This window comes from Calypte anna, chromosome 21, assembly GCF_003957555.1.
Source record: "Calypte anna isolate BGI_N300 chromosome 21, bCalAnn1_v1.p, whole genome shotgun sequence".
Taxonomy (NCBI): Eukaryota; Metazoa; Chordata; class Aves; order Apodiformes; family Trochilidae; genus Calypte; species Calypte anna.
In genome coordinates this window covers 7,013,183-7,029,721 of record NC_044266.1, presented here as the reverse complement: position 1 = coordinate 7,029,721, position 16,539 = coordinate 7,013,183, and the positions used below count along the sequence as shown (strand labels likewise).

Here is a 16,539-nt window from a genome sequence, read left to right as displayed (position 1 = left end):
CGGGGCAAGGAGGGGCGGGGAGGGAACGGGACAGGGCGGGGACGGGGCGGGGACGGGAGGGGACGAGACGGGGACGGGGACGCGGACGGGGACGACAAGGGGTGGGGGAAGAACGGGACGGGACAGGACGGAGGCAGGGCAGGCGGCTGCTCCCGGCTCTGCCACCGCTCCCGGTTCCCTGTCTCTCCGGGGCTCCGTTCCCCCTGAGCCCCAGGGCGGATCGCCAAGGGGCAGGAGCGGTGCGGGGCGCTGGGCAGTTCCTGGATACGCGGTGCGGAGCAGCCTGCGGGGTGTGCACAGGGAGCTCTGCGGTCCAGCTGAGAAGTTCCCGGTTGCAGCATTCCGGCACCGAACCCCCTCTGCCCCGTGTGCCCGCACCCCCCGCACGCACTGCCCCGCAAAGCGGCCTTGGCGTGAATTCGGGTCTGTCCTGGGGAAGGACTCCAGGTGATTAATAGCTTCCTAAGTTGGGAACGGATCTCTTGCAAATGTAGTTTTGTTCAGCGACTGATCCATGTGCTGAAATTATCATCAATGAAGCATTGACAGATCAGACAAGAGAAGTGTGGCTGTGGCTTAAAATCCATGTAAGATTTAATTCGGGGATTACCCTCATTAAACTATCCAAGGATAACACATCGATAGCAGGCTGCAAGGCAGATGATTCCTCTAGAAAGCTGTCCCAGTAAAAAAGATTCACTTCTGCACAGAGCTGAACCCCCCAAATGAGCTGTCAGGAAGAGATGACCCCTTCACAACCCCAGCCAGGTGAACATGGATACACACTTGTGGATACACAAATTGAGGTTCTCTAGAATGAAACAAAAGTTCCTACGTTTTTCTAGAAAGAAGTGCCTGCAGTGGAAAACGATTGACTGTCCTGACAGGCAATGAGAAAAGGGGGAGCAGGATTTGTTCTAGGTTTTTCCTTCTTCCTTGCACTGCTGTTTGATGTCACTGCTTGGTGACTTGACCTTCCCTTGAACAATAACAGGAAGTAAAACCAAAAAATGTTAATTCTGTTTCCTTCTTCACCTCACACATCTGACGTGGTGATGCTGACAGCCAAGCTAAATGTCAGTGTGAGCATGAGGAGCAGCTTCCCTTCTGCATGAAACAAAACAAGGACAAACACAGAAGCAAGCAGAAAGAATTCACTCTTGCAAGACTCGGGAGATGAACTAAAACACTCCGTGGCAGCAGCTGTTTTTAGAAATCATGCAGTGCTCTGGACTTGCAGAGAAGAATGGAATTCAGGCAGTAAATACTGGAACTAACAACTACTTGATATTACCTAAGGTGTTCAAATGTACTACATGCAGATTATCCACTGATGGAAGTCCAAGAGCAGATCTCATAATGTTGGGATTTTCCCACTTCATCTCTGGGACTGTGGTTCCAGAAAAGTAAGAATTTCTCTGGATTTCCTTCTTCAACTGCAAAATCTTGTTGATATTCCTTCCCTTTGTTGATATACCTTCCCATTGTGAGGTTTAATGAATGGGAGGCAAAACAAAAAGTATAATTTTACCACCAACCAAAGTTTAAAACCTTGGCCCATCCCTCTTCTTAAGTGCAGTGTGTGGTTCTGGCCTCCAGATGTCCAGAATAATCTACTGAAGTTAGAGAAGATGAAGAAAAAGTCAATTAAAATAACCAAGGCAGTGGAGCATCTAAGATGAGGAATATAAAAAAATACCAGAACTCAGCCTGGAGGTTTAAGAAGATACAATCAGTCTTAAAGGAACTCAGAATAGCACAAAATTCTGTAATACAAGGACTAGTGGCACTTGATGAAATAAAGAGGTCAGTTTGAAAGTGGTAAAAATACTTCTTTGGACAGTGAATGGTACAGCTATTTGTAATCTGTTGCTACGGGTGGCAGATTGTACCAGGAAATTAAAAAAAGAGAAAAAAAATATCAATGGTAATGTGAATGAACTGAAGGCTGGGACAAAGTCACATCCTTAATCCAATTGCAGCTGATCTGGTGAGGAATGCAAACAGCAGCTATTAACCAGGCTCATGTGCTCTTCCTAAATAATATCTTGGACTGTCAGAGACAAAACGTTGGGCTCAGACTGCTAGTCTGGCCCAAAAAGGGGGTTTTTCTGACCTTATGTTCCTTTTCTGTGTTCTAAGACAAAATACGCTGAAGTTGCACACCTGTTTTTACAGCTTTCTGTCCAGGGTAAAACTACAAAGCCAGTAGATGTTTTTGTGGTTCCTTTTTTGACTATTAAGGCACACTTTGTCATCTTACTCATTTTCCATTGTCCTGTGCAAAACCAGAGTCAGCACTTTTACAGCTGTCAAACAAGCAGCATGAAAGATCAAGCAGCAGCAAAACACGAGCCAGGTGACCACAAAACTGAGTTGTTTAAAAGCAAAGATGTGCACATCAGTGTCACCCTGATGATCATGAGCAATTCTAAACCAAGCAGATATTAACAAAGTGATAAGGACTGTTTCTCACTCCTTCCCTTTTCTAGAAAAAAAAAAAGTTTTTTTCTTCTTTTCCCTTTTTACAGACTCCTCACTGGGCTAAACCCAAAGCTCATCCACACCCAAGTGTTCAGCCAGTGTGGCTTCCACCAGCAGAGACCATTCTGCACACTTACTGATGATTTGAAGTAGTCACAGAACAGGACTCAGACTTCAAAAATTAGAAAGTATGTTGTAAAGTACAATGGACTTCCTTCAGTTTTATTTGCCCTATGTCTGTGATCCCTTTTAATCCTATTTCCTCAAGAAACAAAGTCCTCAAACTTAAGAGTTCTGTTTGCGTTAGGGAAAACTGAAATTGTCATTACTTCTGGTCAAGAGTTGAAGCCTTAAAAAAATTAACAGATTTTGCAAAATACATGACAAAATTAGAAGTATTGGTAATACTGCAATAGAAACAACCTATGGAACATGACTGGGGCTCAAGTTTAACTTGGAATTCTGGCCAGAATGCTCATAACTCTGAGAAACAATGAGACAGAATTTTCAGTTCCTTGATGCAGAGAAAGCAGGTTGTGAAACTTGAGCTGGCATCCACAAATCCTCTGAATTTTGTGGCTTTGATTTCCATTTGTTCCCAGCATGATACTGGGAGAAAGAGGGAAAAAGAAACATTTGACACCAGCTATGAAGACCAATGCTTTGAATGATGGAACATGTCCCAGCACTCCCTGTTTGAGTGCAGGTCAGTGTTTCACAGGAGTCATCAGATAACCTCAGGCACTAGGGATTTACCTCCCTTATCACAGAGCCTCAGGCTCACACTGGATGTTTCTGCAGCTTCACCCATCTCCCCAGTGGATTATCACTTCTCAGTGGCAGTGGTAGGGTGATGAGATTCCTTCCCCTCCTCTTCCACAGGAATCATTACATCATTCCCTGGAAAAGACTCCGTTTCCTGCTCTGGGTAGTGCATTGCCAGCTCCTCTTCTGGGTTTTCATGGCCTTCAGCATTACTTTCACATCCTCGAGCAGCACAGTTTTTGCCACTAGACCCATCTGAAATGGGCCCCACAATAACAGTGTTGGCATTCATGATGCATATTGTTTCTGAGGAAGGAAAAAAATACTGCTGAAAGTAGTTAATCACTGCTGACCCTAAAGCTGCTTCCTTTTCATGCAAAATATTTATTTGGTCACAGTTTTGTTTTGTGGTTTTTTTATTCTCCCATTCTATTTTTAATCAAAGGCCTGGGGGTCAAGCCCATCACTGTGAAAACACAGAATTCACACACTGCAAGTTGCCTGTTTCATTCTTCATTTAAAAGGTGCTTTTAGATTTGAAATTGAAGCTGTGAACGTGCTAAGTGAGAAGGAAAACCTGCACGTTTTACCCTACACTGTCTGGCTTTGGGACTCTGAGCACTTTAGATCAAGCAGATGCAGCTCACATGTGATGAGGCCACTGCAGGAAAAAGACAAATTAGAAAAGGCAGGAAGATATTCACAAGACTCTGTTAGAAGAAATAATTAATTGGGAACTGGACAAGATGTGGAGAACCCAAGGGAGCTACCAGGATGTCTCAGGCATACTGTGTCTCTCTTGGATAAACAATTCTCCTTCCTCTCCTACCCCTGTCATGGTCAAAGATTTTATGGGAACTTATGGGACACATTTCAAGCTGTTACTGTGAAACCAAGAGAAGAAAACAATAGATTGAGACATGCCAAGTGCAACTGTCATTAAATATTTCAGCATCATTTCCCAGCTGGCATGTTCTGGATTTCAAATTTCCTCTGCAAATTGACATCTTCAGGAAGGGAAAAGAGGAAGAAGAGCAGTTTTATGCCAGTATCATGAGTGAATAAGGCAGACAGGAAAATAAGAAAGTGGTACATTCAAATGAATAGAAATAGCAGAATTTGTGTTTCAAAGGTTCTGGACATTCAATTTCAACTTTCATTAGAAGCTTTTGACACTTTGCAGCTTACTAACAACCTGAGAAGGCCAGAAGGGGAAAAAAAACACAAAGCAGGACTCACCAATTCGATTATTTGTGTGGTCTCTGACTCGAGAATCAACCAGGCAATCTGGAGCATTCCCATTGCTCTGGGTCACATCACTCACACTCACATCAGGTTTTTCTGTGCTGGAGACCAAGTTATTGTTGGCTTCCAAAGGGAGGGTTCTGTCAAGTAACTCCTTCTCTTCTGGGCCACTCTCAGTACTCAGCATCACCTGCCAAGACAGGAGGAGGGCTGGATGTACACAGAACACTGTGAAGACAGCAAGAGGTCTGCAGAACCCTTCTGGAGCAGTCAGAATCACATCAGGTACCTCCTGGCACCATTGTTACAGGGAGTAGAAGGTTCCAGAGTACTGAACTGGCACAGGAGCTGAAGTTTCTTTGAACTAGGTTCCTGCATCACTTAAGGCCATATTTAAAAATAGCAGAGGACATGGAAGGGGATGGAAGGAAAGTACAAATCCCACTGGTGTGACTGGAGTAGCAAGAGAAAAGGGGACTGACAGAGTTCTCCCAGAAGGCAGAAAAGGTGTCTTCATTCTGTGATTTTGAATATTATGCAACATGAATGGCATCAAACCAAACCAAACACTCCCTTCACAAGCAAGGCTCGTGGTGAACACATTAAACACAGCCCAAGACATGGAAGTAGCAAATCCCACTACATCACAACACTGCACCTAGGGGATCATGGGGGGAAAGGCCAAACAGAAGGGCAGGATATTTTAAAATATTATAATTTACATTGGAGTTGAAAAGTGATCTGTTTTGGGATATTGCTCACACTTACTGGACATGTTTTCACTGGATCAAAACCTGAAATGGAAAGAGGAAAACTTGTCAGCAGAAAATTCCCCTCAATCACAAGGATGTCAGTATTACTCAGACTCATCCCCCAGCCATGTCCCCAGCTGGGTCACCCTGACTTGCTGCCACCTTCCTTTTCAATGCACCAGCTCTGTAATGCTGCCCAGTAACACTGCCTGTTGTCTGTATGGAAATAAGGAAGAAAAAATTCACTTTAGAGATAAATAAGCTGCCCACAAGAGGTGTTAAGTGGTATTCCTGAGTAAAGGAGTAGGAAAAGCTCTGATGTGTGGTGATGAGCATCTGGCACACGGGATCAGTCCGTGGGAGTGGAAGTGCTGAGGAGTTACGTAGGCAGAATGTGTGCACTCCAGGGGATCTGTACAGGTTGCCATGGCTAACACTGACTTTTTTTGGAACTCATCTCCCTCGTGTGAGTGCCCAGCAATTAACTGGGGGTTCGGTGTTCCAGCAGTGACACGTCCCGCGTGCCGTGGGACCCCGGTGCCATCTAGTGGCTGTGACACCCAGAGCATCACCTGCCTGTGCAGCAGGGCTGCACTTCACCTGGAAAAAACTTCCACCTTTTAAATTACAATCCCAGAAAATATAGTTCTGTATTTAAACATCCCACTTATTCTTTAGACATCAGGATTACAATTCCTGCTCCATCAGTCAGTCATTCACCCCCAGGTCTGAGCCTGATTTGTGTGAAATGATGGAATGCAGATGTGCTGGGGGGGGAACTATTCATGGAGAAAAACTCATCCTGGAGCACAGAGGCTCTGACAGCTTCACCACACCTACAGCTCTACAGCCAAGCTACAGTGTCACACCCTGCTTCCACAAACGAGGGAATGTTGTTGTGCAGGCACACCCTACATCCAGCTCTAGGCAAAGTCAGAAGCAGTGAAAATCAGTGCTCCTCTCACTGAGCTCAAAGCCCAATCCTATCCCAGGAACCAGAAAGTGCTCACAGAACACTTCAGGTATCATTAGTACTAATGTCTGTGCCGAGAGAAGAAACCACTGCTTACCCCTTCCCCCCCAGCTTGCAGCATCTCCCTCCGTCAGTTCCCAGGGCATCCAACCTTTCTGTCCCTTGTCCATGCTGCAGGAAGACTTTGCCTGGAGCCCTTCTCAGGCCCAGCTCCACCAGGCAGCACTCAACCTTCTCTTCCCCAATGCACTTCACAAAATTGGAATTCCCACTTGGCAAACACCCAGAGACCCAGCAGCCTGTTGTGTATCACACTTCCACAAACTCACACTTCTCTTTGAGGCTGAGGACTTGCTTCTGGCACACCTCCAGTTTCCAAAACAACAGCATGGCCACAAGGAGCACTGCCACAGTGAGGAGCACTCCCCAGAGAACCTGACCTGGAGCAAAGGGAATACAGGGAAGGCTGAGGAAAGGCAGAGGAGAAGCTCTCTGGATGTTTGCCATACATATAGAGAGCCACAGACAACAGCTCATAAGTTGTAGGGGACTTTCAGGAAGCTCCCACATCCAAATTGCATCTACCAAAGACAGATATCCAAACAAAACATGCTACAGGGAGTAAATGCTTTATCTTTGTTACCTCCTCTTGTCATCTCCTCCTTGGCTGAGGTAGGAAAAGGCCCAGCCAGAGCTTTCTCCTCTGGAGTTGAACTGGGGTTTTCAGTTGTTGTGGCACTGAAGAGGGTACTAGAGATGGTCACCAGGTTCACCTCCAACCTCTCTAGGTCAGAGTTACTCATTTCATTGCTGGATTTCATGGACAAAATGCTTGGAGTGAGGTAGGTGGGCAATGGGTCCAGGCAGACCTGGTCGTGTGTGGCATTTCCTTTTCTTAGTGGTATTTTGTGTAAGGCAGCACAGCTGGGGAGTCAGAGAGAACAGGGAATCAGTGCTGGAGGAAACTGCCAGGGTACAGGATAAAAAGTATTTTCTCTGAGACAAACATCCCTTTGGTCATTTTTGTACCACCTGCATTTATTACCTTCAGTGAAAAAGTCATTAACCTTCTTCTCACCCCTAGGGTGTTAATTAACCTGATGCGCAGACACTTGTATAATTCCACTGCACTCACTGAACTACAAGTGAGAGCAGAGGGATTCCTTCCTTCCTTCCTCAAGCACAGAGCTGTGACACAGGTATAAAGAGGCCTTCTCAGCTCTGCACATGAGCCCAAAGCCATCCCATTGCCTTCAGGATAAATCTGTATACTTTGCCCCACAAGTGGCAGGTGCCCCTTTTCCTCCTCTGTTATTAAACCAATCGCTTTAGAGAACTCTGGACTTACTTTGTGTGGGGCTTGCAGATCTCAGTGCTGGAGCTTTGGTCAGAGAAAGTCCCCTCAGGGCACTTTTCACAAGTAACATCAGTTGTTGAGGTCCCTAAATTAAAATGATGACTGGGGACCAACCAACTAAAACGCAGCAGGTGGGTCCCAGCCAGGGTACAGAGGGGGGGAAGGGAGGCCAGAAAGGAGCAATCCTACCTCTGAGTTTGACCCCAAAACCAGGCTGGCAAAGGGTGTGCTGCTGGCATCGTGTGCAGGTGTCCTGGGTAGAGGTCTGGCAGAAGAGACCCGGGCGGCACTGACAGACACGGCTGGAATTCAGGGAGCAGGGACTCTTCTCCACGAGGTCAAACTCTGGGGGAAGAGACAGAGAGGGCAGCAAAAGGCTCATCCTGCCAGGAAAAAAGCACAGCAGGGGCTGCAGCTGAGCAGCAGCAGTGCAGAGGCTGAGGAGGCAGAGCAGGCTCCTGGCACTCCTTGTGAGAGCAACTTCAGGCATAGGAGCCTGGATGGGTGCAAGAGAGAAAGCAAAAATCAGATTTGGATATCTTGGGATTGAGAGAATTTTTAGGTAGTCCCAGGTCACAAAGAAGGTGATACCAATAACTAGCAGGTGATACTATTAATCAGTTACTACTAGTCAGGAGTTACTTCCAGGTAACTACTAATCACTACTGCTTGTAATGCAAGAGAGAAAGCAAAAATCAGATTTGGATAGTTTGGGATTGAGAGAATTTATAGGTGGTCCCAGGTGACAGAGAAGGTAACACTAATGACTACAAGGGAGCATTCTTCTCTCCATATCAGTAACCAAAGCTGGATAATATTGCTGCTGGAAATTCTAAATGAATAAAATATAAAGAAAGTGTTAACATGTAGAGAGAACGTAGCTGGAAGGTCTGTGTGAGGGAGAACAAACCTTTTGCACAGGAGACACAAGCGCTACAGTGGGGCTTTGGGGAAGATGTATTCACATATTCTTCAGGCCCACATCTTATGCAGTCTCCATCTGGGTCCCTTGGACATGCTTTCTTTTTAACAGACCCTGAAGAAAGAAGAGAACACTTAGGTTACCTGCTCAGAACCACGGGATCATCCTGCTCATTTACCTGTTAGACACCCTCAGTATCCTCCTGCCTTTGCTGTTACTGGGGTCAGCCATGAGCTTGAGGCTTTGCCAGGAGGTGGAAATAACTCCTGGAGGGTAAGGAAGAGAAGGAGTTGCAGAAGCAGACACAAAGGTAAAGCAGCAATGTAAAGATAGGCAAAGCTGAGTGCTCACAGGTGGAAAACAGGAGAGAAAGGAATCCCAGCTGCAGCATCACCCAGTCACAAAGAGGGAGGGGGAACCTGGCAGGGAAACAACTCCCCTACAACACGTTTTGGCAAGCATGGTGGAGGAGTGGAGCTAAACCCAGCTGGGCTATTTATTTATGGCCCATGGAATACCACATCCCCCCTACCTCCCCAAAACTTCTTCTCTGAGCCCATCCTCTCCCAGGGGGAGGCTGCTTGCTGAATTTTCAAGCTGCACACACCTGGAGGTCTTTTTTCCCTCCCCCAACAACTCAAAAACTTTAACTTGAGTTGTCTGAGGTTTCCTGCACAGGAATCTCCCCCCAGCTGCAGGAGCTTTGTAGCTTCCCTGACAGGATCTTCAGGTGCTGTTATCTACCAGTGTTCATAGCTCAGTAATCAGATAAAAACCTGAGCAGCAGGGATACCAGCTGCAATCACCTGTACAGAAAAATGGACTGGAAGTAAGCAGAATTAAGTGGTTTAGGTGGTTTTCTTTCATGAGTACCTTCATTTCTTCACTCCAAAGATTTGCTCTTTACTGTGGGTGGGAAATGGAGTGTTGATGCAGCACTGGGTTGTGGAGTTAATAACTGGCTTAGAGACTAAACAAACAAACCCAAAAATCCAACCAAACAAAAAAGGTAAAAAACCATGAACAGAATACCCAGATGTGAAGTGGAATGCTGACTTCTGCATGACATGAGCTGTTCTAGCATGTATCCTGATTTCCCATGAAAGGCTCTGTTTCTCCTCCTGGCAGGAGGGAAATATTTGGCTGAGTGATGATGGAAAACATTTTTCTGGTATGCCAGGTATGAAATCTCCTTTTACCTGAACAGGAATTCAGTACCTGAGATGTGGCACCTGTAGTCATTGATTAGAATTACCCTTTGAGGTTTGGTTTGAAGTGTATCTTGAAACTGGACTTGAAATGAGCTTCAAACCAGAGGATGGGTTGCACAGGGTGCTCACATTGCAAGCTGTGCATCTGTGGGCTGCAGCACCCAGGGAAGGAAAGCCAGGATGCACCAAAAGTCTGAGATGCTCCATGGAATTCCATGGAATTTTCTCCACTTTGCTTCCATGGAATTTTAGAAAAGCTGAACTTAGTCTGCAGGGAGCAGCTGAGTTAGTAGCAGATATGAACAGGTTATTATTATTTTAAGGAGTAATAGAAGATTAAAAAAAAAAAAAAAAAAGATTATTCTGAGTTTATTTTGTGGAAGAGCCTGGAGGATGTGATGTCCAAGACTGAGATGAGGATGTGGCAACAAAAGGAGCTGCAAGAATAACCAGAGGTGAAATGGTTGAGACTGGGGGCTCCTTGCAGGCAAAGGAAAATCAAATCCCTGCTCTTCACAAGGCTTTTTCTGACATTTGTCATTATGGGACCTTTTGCTCCCACAAGAGCTTTTCTGGGGACTGGATCAGAGTCAGATCCCCACCTCTTCTCTTCTTTTATGGGACCAATTTTTTCACCTCTGGTCTTGTTTGCTTACACAGCTTCTGAACAATTCTAGTGGTGTGGCCAGCAGTACAAGATGTCCCAGTAGGAACTGGGCTGTAACTGCCTGAAAATGAGAGCAACCAAGCACAAAACCCTCTATTATTAGAGCAGCTATAAATGTCAAAAATTTCCTTTTAGAAGAGGGGGGAAAAAGAAAAATAAATAATTTTGTCACAGAGTGATGGTGGTAAAGTACCATAAAATGCCCCAGCCTCGGAGGGGGTTTTTTTGGCCATTAGGGGGAGTTTCAGACATTTCCCACTCTTGTCTTACCAAGGTGTTTCCTGCTGTGGAATTCTTGAGCCTTTGAGTCCCAGCTCACTTCTGCCCAGAGGCTCCGACCTTTCCCAGGCAGAACACTTTGTAAACTGCTTTGCCCATAAGGACAGTGACAGAATTCCCAGGCCTTCGTTTTGTGTTTTTGTCTCAGATCAGAAACTTATTTATTTAGCCTCGTTTCACTGGGCTGTTTGACTCCCTGCAATGAATTCTGAGACCTGCCCACTTCTGGTTACTTGAGTCTCAACTCAACCACCACAAACCACACAAGAAACTCCAGCAAATGGCCCTGTTTGCAGATTACAGATGGTTTGCATGCACAGCAGTGAAGAACAAAGTCACATCTGGATCCACACCAGACTGTTCAGTTCAGTTGCACTTTTCTTCAGGCTCTGTATAAATTGGGCTGAATTATCAATATTCTGACCTGAGGGACACTGGTAACAGCAGCCTTGGGAAGTTTCATCATAGAACCAATTCTCAAGCATAGCACAGGGATGAGGGGAGGTTACTGATGCCTGGAAATTGAAACAGAGAAAAGACACAATTACAGAACAGTTCTATATTAGAGCAGAAACCAACTCCTTGGTGCATGCAATAAAAGGGGAGAGGCATTGCCCTACAAAAATGGGTTTCAGCCAGTGCTGCTCCAAACACCCTTTGAAACCCAGCTGCAGGATCACTAAGAATTCTGAGAATGTTTGTCTGTTTGTCTGCAGCTCCTCTAGAAATCTTGTAGCAGATAGCAAATAAAAAGAAGGCTAAAAATCATCATCTATAAATGTTCCCAAGTTAATTTGAAAAAAATGTATTTAAAAAAAAAAAAAAAAGGGCCACTGCATGCTCTGGGAAACTGCAGTCTTACAAGGTTTCTGATGAGAGAATCTGATTTTTTAGTTTGGCTTCTCCCTTAATAAACCCCTAAAACTTTTGCTATCTAAATTTCATTTTCAGTATTTGCCAGAAGGTAAAAATGACAATTTTCTGTGAAATCTCCATCAGCAGACTCCCCAGAGATTTTCCCACAAGATAGTGGTAGAGCAGCTCAGACCTTACATCTCCCTTTCTGCAGCTGAGTTTCCCATTGCCCTTGGAAATAACCCCCTCCTGGCTCCTGCTGCCTCAGGAGGCAACGCAGCCTCTTGCTGCCCAGCTCATTTCACAGCTGTTTAATATTTCTCCTGTTTAATAATTCTGGGCTTTTCATGGCAGGAGCAGAAAACAGAGAAGTTATTTAACTTGCCCTGGGTTACATCAGAAAACAGGGGCTTTCAGTCAAAGAGGATATTAAATTTTGGAAACATATTGAAACCCTTCAATTCCACCAAGTTCCAGCAACAGCCCTGAGAAACCTTGCCCCAACATTTCTGTCATTTCTGATCCAGTCCCAACATCTCTGACCCAGCTCCAGGTCACCCATCCTACCAAACACTTTTTGTAGCTCAGAGAGGAGCCAGGAGGTGTCTGAGTGCTCAGCCTGCCTGGAACTGAGTTCACAAAAATGCACCCTGGGTTTTTCTTTTTGAGGAGGAGGGTTTAGAGCACAGGAAAATTCCATGGAATCTCCTGGTGCCTCTGTGGAGAAGCCCCCTGGGCTGGGCAGGCAGAACAAGAGGAAACAACAGCAGAGCAGCAGCAAGGCAAAGGATTATTTAGGGGTCACTTCAGTGAATTAAATAGTTTTAGAAAGAAAATTTAAGAACCAGGAGCATCCTGGTTGTAGGTAAGTGATGCTGGGTTAGAGGCACCACCAAGTGATCTCCTCCTCCTGGGCTCTCAGCTCTGCCTGCATGCAGTGAAATGAGGCAACCAGGTGCCACTAATTGCCAGGGAGTGGCATGAGCTTGTGTCAAGCCCACCTGTGCCTGATTAGGGTGAGACCCACTGCACATGAGCAGGACCAGGGGCCAATAAAGTGTATGCTTTGGCAAGTAACACACAATTCATGAGGTATAAAAGAGGTATTGCAAAGGTAGAACAAGTAGGAAAACATCATTGATGGGATGTCTTCACAGGATACTCCCCTTCAGCCACACGAGTACTCCATTACCTAATACACCCTAATCAGGCACAGGTGGGCTTGACACGAGCTCATGCTCACTCCCTGGCAATTAGTGGCACCTGGCTGCCTCATTTCACTACACCTGCACCTGATGTGGATTTTAAATCAGGGTGGGCAGGAAATTCTTGAGTGATTTCTGCAGCACATGAGGTTATTTGTCTCCTCTGGTCAGGACAGGAACAGCTCTGTGTGGAAGGGAGAGGGAAGGGCTGCTTGGTCAGGTTGTCTAAAATGCTGGAGTGAGGGGTTCAGGGTTAGATTCTGCTCTCAGCTACAGCAATGCAGATTCTGAGCAGGAATTGACCTGGTGCCAGTGCTGTGATGAATTACTGCATGAACACTGCACCAATTATCAAAATACACCTATAAGAGTACTCGATTTTTATTTTTTTTTCCCCACAAATGGCAGCCAGATACTCCAGCCAGGTACACACATCCACAAAGTTTTGCTTTCAAGTCTCCCATTAGGGGCAGAGCTCTGTCACAGGGGTGGTACCAATTGGTTCCTAAAAATTAAGAATATGCCTTGAAGAAATAGCAGAGGTGAAGGGCCAAAGTCTCCAAATGTTTTAAATCTCCCACAAAACAACGGAGCCAGCTGATTTTCTGCAGGGGTTTGCTCAGGCTGCTTTTGGGAAAAGGGTGAAGGGAAGTTATACAAGGATAATGTAAGTTTCATTTTTCTAAGTGTAATGAGTATCAGGGTAATGAGTTAACTAAAAGAAAATATAGCCAGGCAAAGAGATGAAGTGAAAAGGGAACAGAAGTGTGAATAATTTGTGGATAGCAATAGGCCTCAGCTGAGGTAATTCACCCACTCACTGTGACAACGTGAGTTACCTCAGTGTCACTACCTGGAACTGCTGTTTCCACTTGTAAAATATCACCTCTGACAGCTCAGCTACTCTTGAGGAAATCAGGGTGGGTAGGCAATAAAATATTATTAAAAATAAAATATTATTTAAAAATATTTAAAATCTAATAGAAAATAAAAATATTTTTTAAATATTAAAAAAAAAATATATTATAATGAGTTTTTTACTTGGCTGAAGTCAGGATTCCTGCTCAGGATGGGACTGCTGGAAACACCTCAAGGAATTCAGGATGACAAACTTTCCGGTCTCACTCCTGCCACAGCTCAGGAGCAGATGCTGTGTGCATTTTCCTGGTCTGACCAGCATCTGAGATCTCTTTGTACAACCAAGCTCCAAGTGATAGGACTGAAGTGTCTGGGGTTTTTCTCCTTTTAACAGCAGAAATCCAGACACCAACCATCAAACCCATTGGAAGGACTGCAAATGCTTATTTGTCTTGCAGCTCCTGGGCAGAGTGATGGCTGGGTGCTGGAGTTACAAAATATTTATATGTGGTTTAAGCAGCAAAAACCAGTTCAGGGCCTTGGCAAAAGGAAAGCATTGAATTTCCACGGAATTATGGAAACCACATATGAATGCAATTTCTCAGGAACTAAGGCTGTTGAACTAAGGCTGTCTGTTTGCTCTGTGCTCTCGTTGCCTTATCACACCAACCATTTTTGTCTCTTTCTAAAACTTGGCAGACCAAAGCTCAGTGAAATGAAGCAAATAAATCTGGTACAAAACATTTGGGTTTTGCAGTGCTTGCTTTGGGGAGGCTCTTTCAGAAGATGAGGCTTTGTACCTCTGCTCACTTTCCTTTTATCTCCACAAATGTCTGATATTCCAAATTAAACATTGGGGATTGAGAAGATGGTGCTGAAGCCACTGGGCTACTCCTCGGTTCAGTCAGGACAAGGTCTGACTCATTTATTTATGGCCTTTTGAGCTCATAGAGAAAAAGTGATGGTGAGGCAGAGTAAGAAATCAGCTTGCTACAGATGAGCTGTAAGTCAGGAAGAAACCACATTACAGTAAAAAAAAATAATTTCTGCCAGCACTGGGTATTCTAGAACTGACTAATGGTGCAGCAAAACAGTTGAGTCCCTTCCAAGCTTCTATCCAGATTCTGAGAGTACACAAGAAGCTGATAATTTAAGGCTTCAACTAGTCAAGCTTCATCTTCTTGGTAGTAAAGACATTATTTATACGTGTGAGTTAACTGAGGACAAAAAAAAAAAAACCAAACAAACCCCAAACTGTGGACTCATGTGAGGTGGAATATTGTTTAAAATAGGACAAATAAGCTCTGACCTGCTCACATTAAGCAGCACCACTTGTTCTTCAGTAGCAGTAAACACAAATATTGCTGTGATAGAGGCAATGAGACAGTGACAAGCCAGCTGCTCATCCCAGCAAGAGCTAAGTATTTATTCCAGGTAGCTGCTGGTTTTGCAGTGAGTCTGAATGTCACTCGTGACTCTCACTGCCCTTTCTGTTTTGTGGAACAAAATACCAAAAGGACTATCAAGTGGTAAAAACACCTTTTCTTTCTTCTGGTGCCTTTCTCCCAGGTGTTGCACTCAGCAGAGCAGACAAACTCCTCTGGATGCCCCAGGTATTCAGTAAGGAGTGCAGCCTGCAGCCCTGCCTGGCTGTGACCCCCCCGTGCCCCAGGGACAGGGCCAGACAGACACCCAGGGCAGAGCAGAGGGAGGGGAAACCACAGCTAAAGGCACAAAGACACAAACTCCTGAGCAAAACTACTCTTAAAAAAGGCAAACTCCTGCTCTTAGCAAGAGTCAGAAGCATCCTTCCCAAGTGCCTGTGAAGTGGATGCAAGACTGGGTTATTTTCTGAGACCTAATAAGTCAGTTCCTTATTAAAACCTCCAAGTGATGGGGATGTCCTTCACCTACAGTGTACTGAGAGGTGTCTCAGGTTATTTCCACCATGCTGGTATTTGGATCCAGCACCTGCAGCCCCTTTCCTGCCTGACCTTACCCATGCAAAAAGACTCTGCAAAATGACTTGTTTTTTTCCTTACGTGTGTATGTGTGCACATAGGTGTCAGCCAGGGAAATTACCTGGATTTATGCCAGGTGCTGGGGGGTGGTTCCCACGTGATGCACGAGGGGGGTAAGTGATGGGAGCCTGGGGAAGCAAAGCCACAAGAGATGATAAGATCTGAGCAGGGAGGTTGCATCTCTGCGAGGCATCAGCTGAGTGCAGCTCCCGGGCTGTGTCTGTTTTAAGTCAGTTCAATGCAGAAATTATAGCCTGTTCATGAGGAAGTCAGCATCAGAGGGGTGGGTGGTTGTCAAGGGGAAGGTATTTTATTGTTTTGTTTGCCTTTACACCTTTCAATCTGCCAGCCCTGGCTCTAAGCAGCAGAGTGAGCAGAAGCCTCCCCAAACCAAGCTCTGCAGGGACTGAGCCTCTCACAGAACACCTGACCATCCAGGCAAAAAGAAATGCAACTCACCCAAGCAGAAGAGTCCACACCCCTACCAAATCTCTTTCCCTACCTGTGATGCACCCAGGGGAGCAGTCACACAAGGAATTCCAACAAAAAATTGCAGATCATAGCTTGTATCCCCTGCTCCTGCCTGCGAAGTTCCTAGAGAGGACAAACTCTCCTGTCTTTCTACCTTTATCCCCTGACACCTCTGCTTCCAACCTTCATCACCCCACGGTGCCCATTGCCTGTTCCTGTGGGTGCCCAACACCCAGCACCCACCACCCAGCACCCCTGGGAGCCCTGCAGCCCAGGGTACCCCCAGACCTCAGAATTTCCTGCACCCCGAGAGGCTGCAGGGTCCTGGTGCAACCCTGCCTTACCTGGGGGGCTGCCTGGGTATCCTGGAGAAGCAGGAGGAGCCAGAATCCCAATGCCAACCTGGGGACAGCCATCTCCAGGGGTGTCAGGTCCCTCTCAGCATCCCAGCTGAGCCACCAGGTTGCTCCCTGT

At 45.7% G+C, this 16,539-nt stretch overlaps 1 protein-coding gene across 1 annotated transcript; it reads right to left on the bottom strand.

Annotated features, from left to right (window-relative positions):
• Positions 1-3,310: 3,310 nt before the first annotated feature.
• TNFRSF8 (TNF receptor superfamily member 8) lies at positions 3,311-16,539 on the bottom strand. Its single transcript, XM_008491182.2, has 9 exons — positions 16,410-16,539; positions 11,080-11,170; positions 8,487-8,612; positions 7,766-7,921; positions 7,568-7,661; positions 6,863-7,143; positions 6,535-6,659; positions 4,489-4,684; positions 3,311-3,555 (listed from the first exon to the last, which is right to left on the bottom strand). Exons 1-9 carry the CDS (start codon positions 16,479-16,481, stop codon positions 3,311-3,313), a joined length of 1,386 nt encoding a protein of 461 aa, XP_008489404.1. The 5' UTR covers positions 16,482-16,539.

Bases quoted from the DNA above. Each gene is read 5' to 3' on its own strand.
- TNFRSF8 (XM_008491182.2), bottom strand. From the start codon at position 16,481: ATGGCTGTCCCCAGGTTGGCATTGGGATTCTGGCTCCTCCTGCTTCTC. The intron at 8,613-11,079 runs GTCAGAATATTG...TTCTTTCTTCAG, and splicing joins CTGTTACCAGTGTCCCTCAG to GGTCTGTTAAAAAGAAAGCA. The intron at 4,685-6,534 runs GTGTGATACACA...CTGTCTTGGCAG, and splicing joins AGAAGTGTGAGTTTGTGGAA to GTGATGCTGAGTACTGAGAG.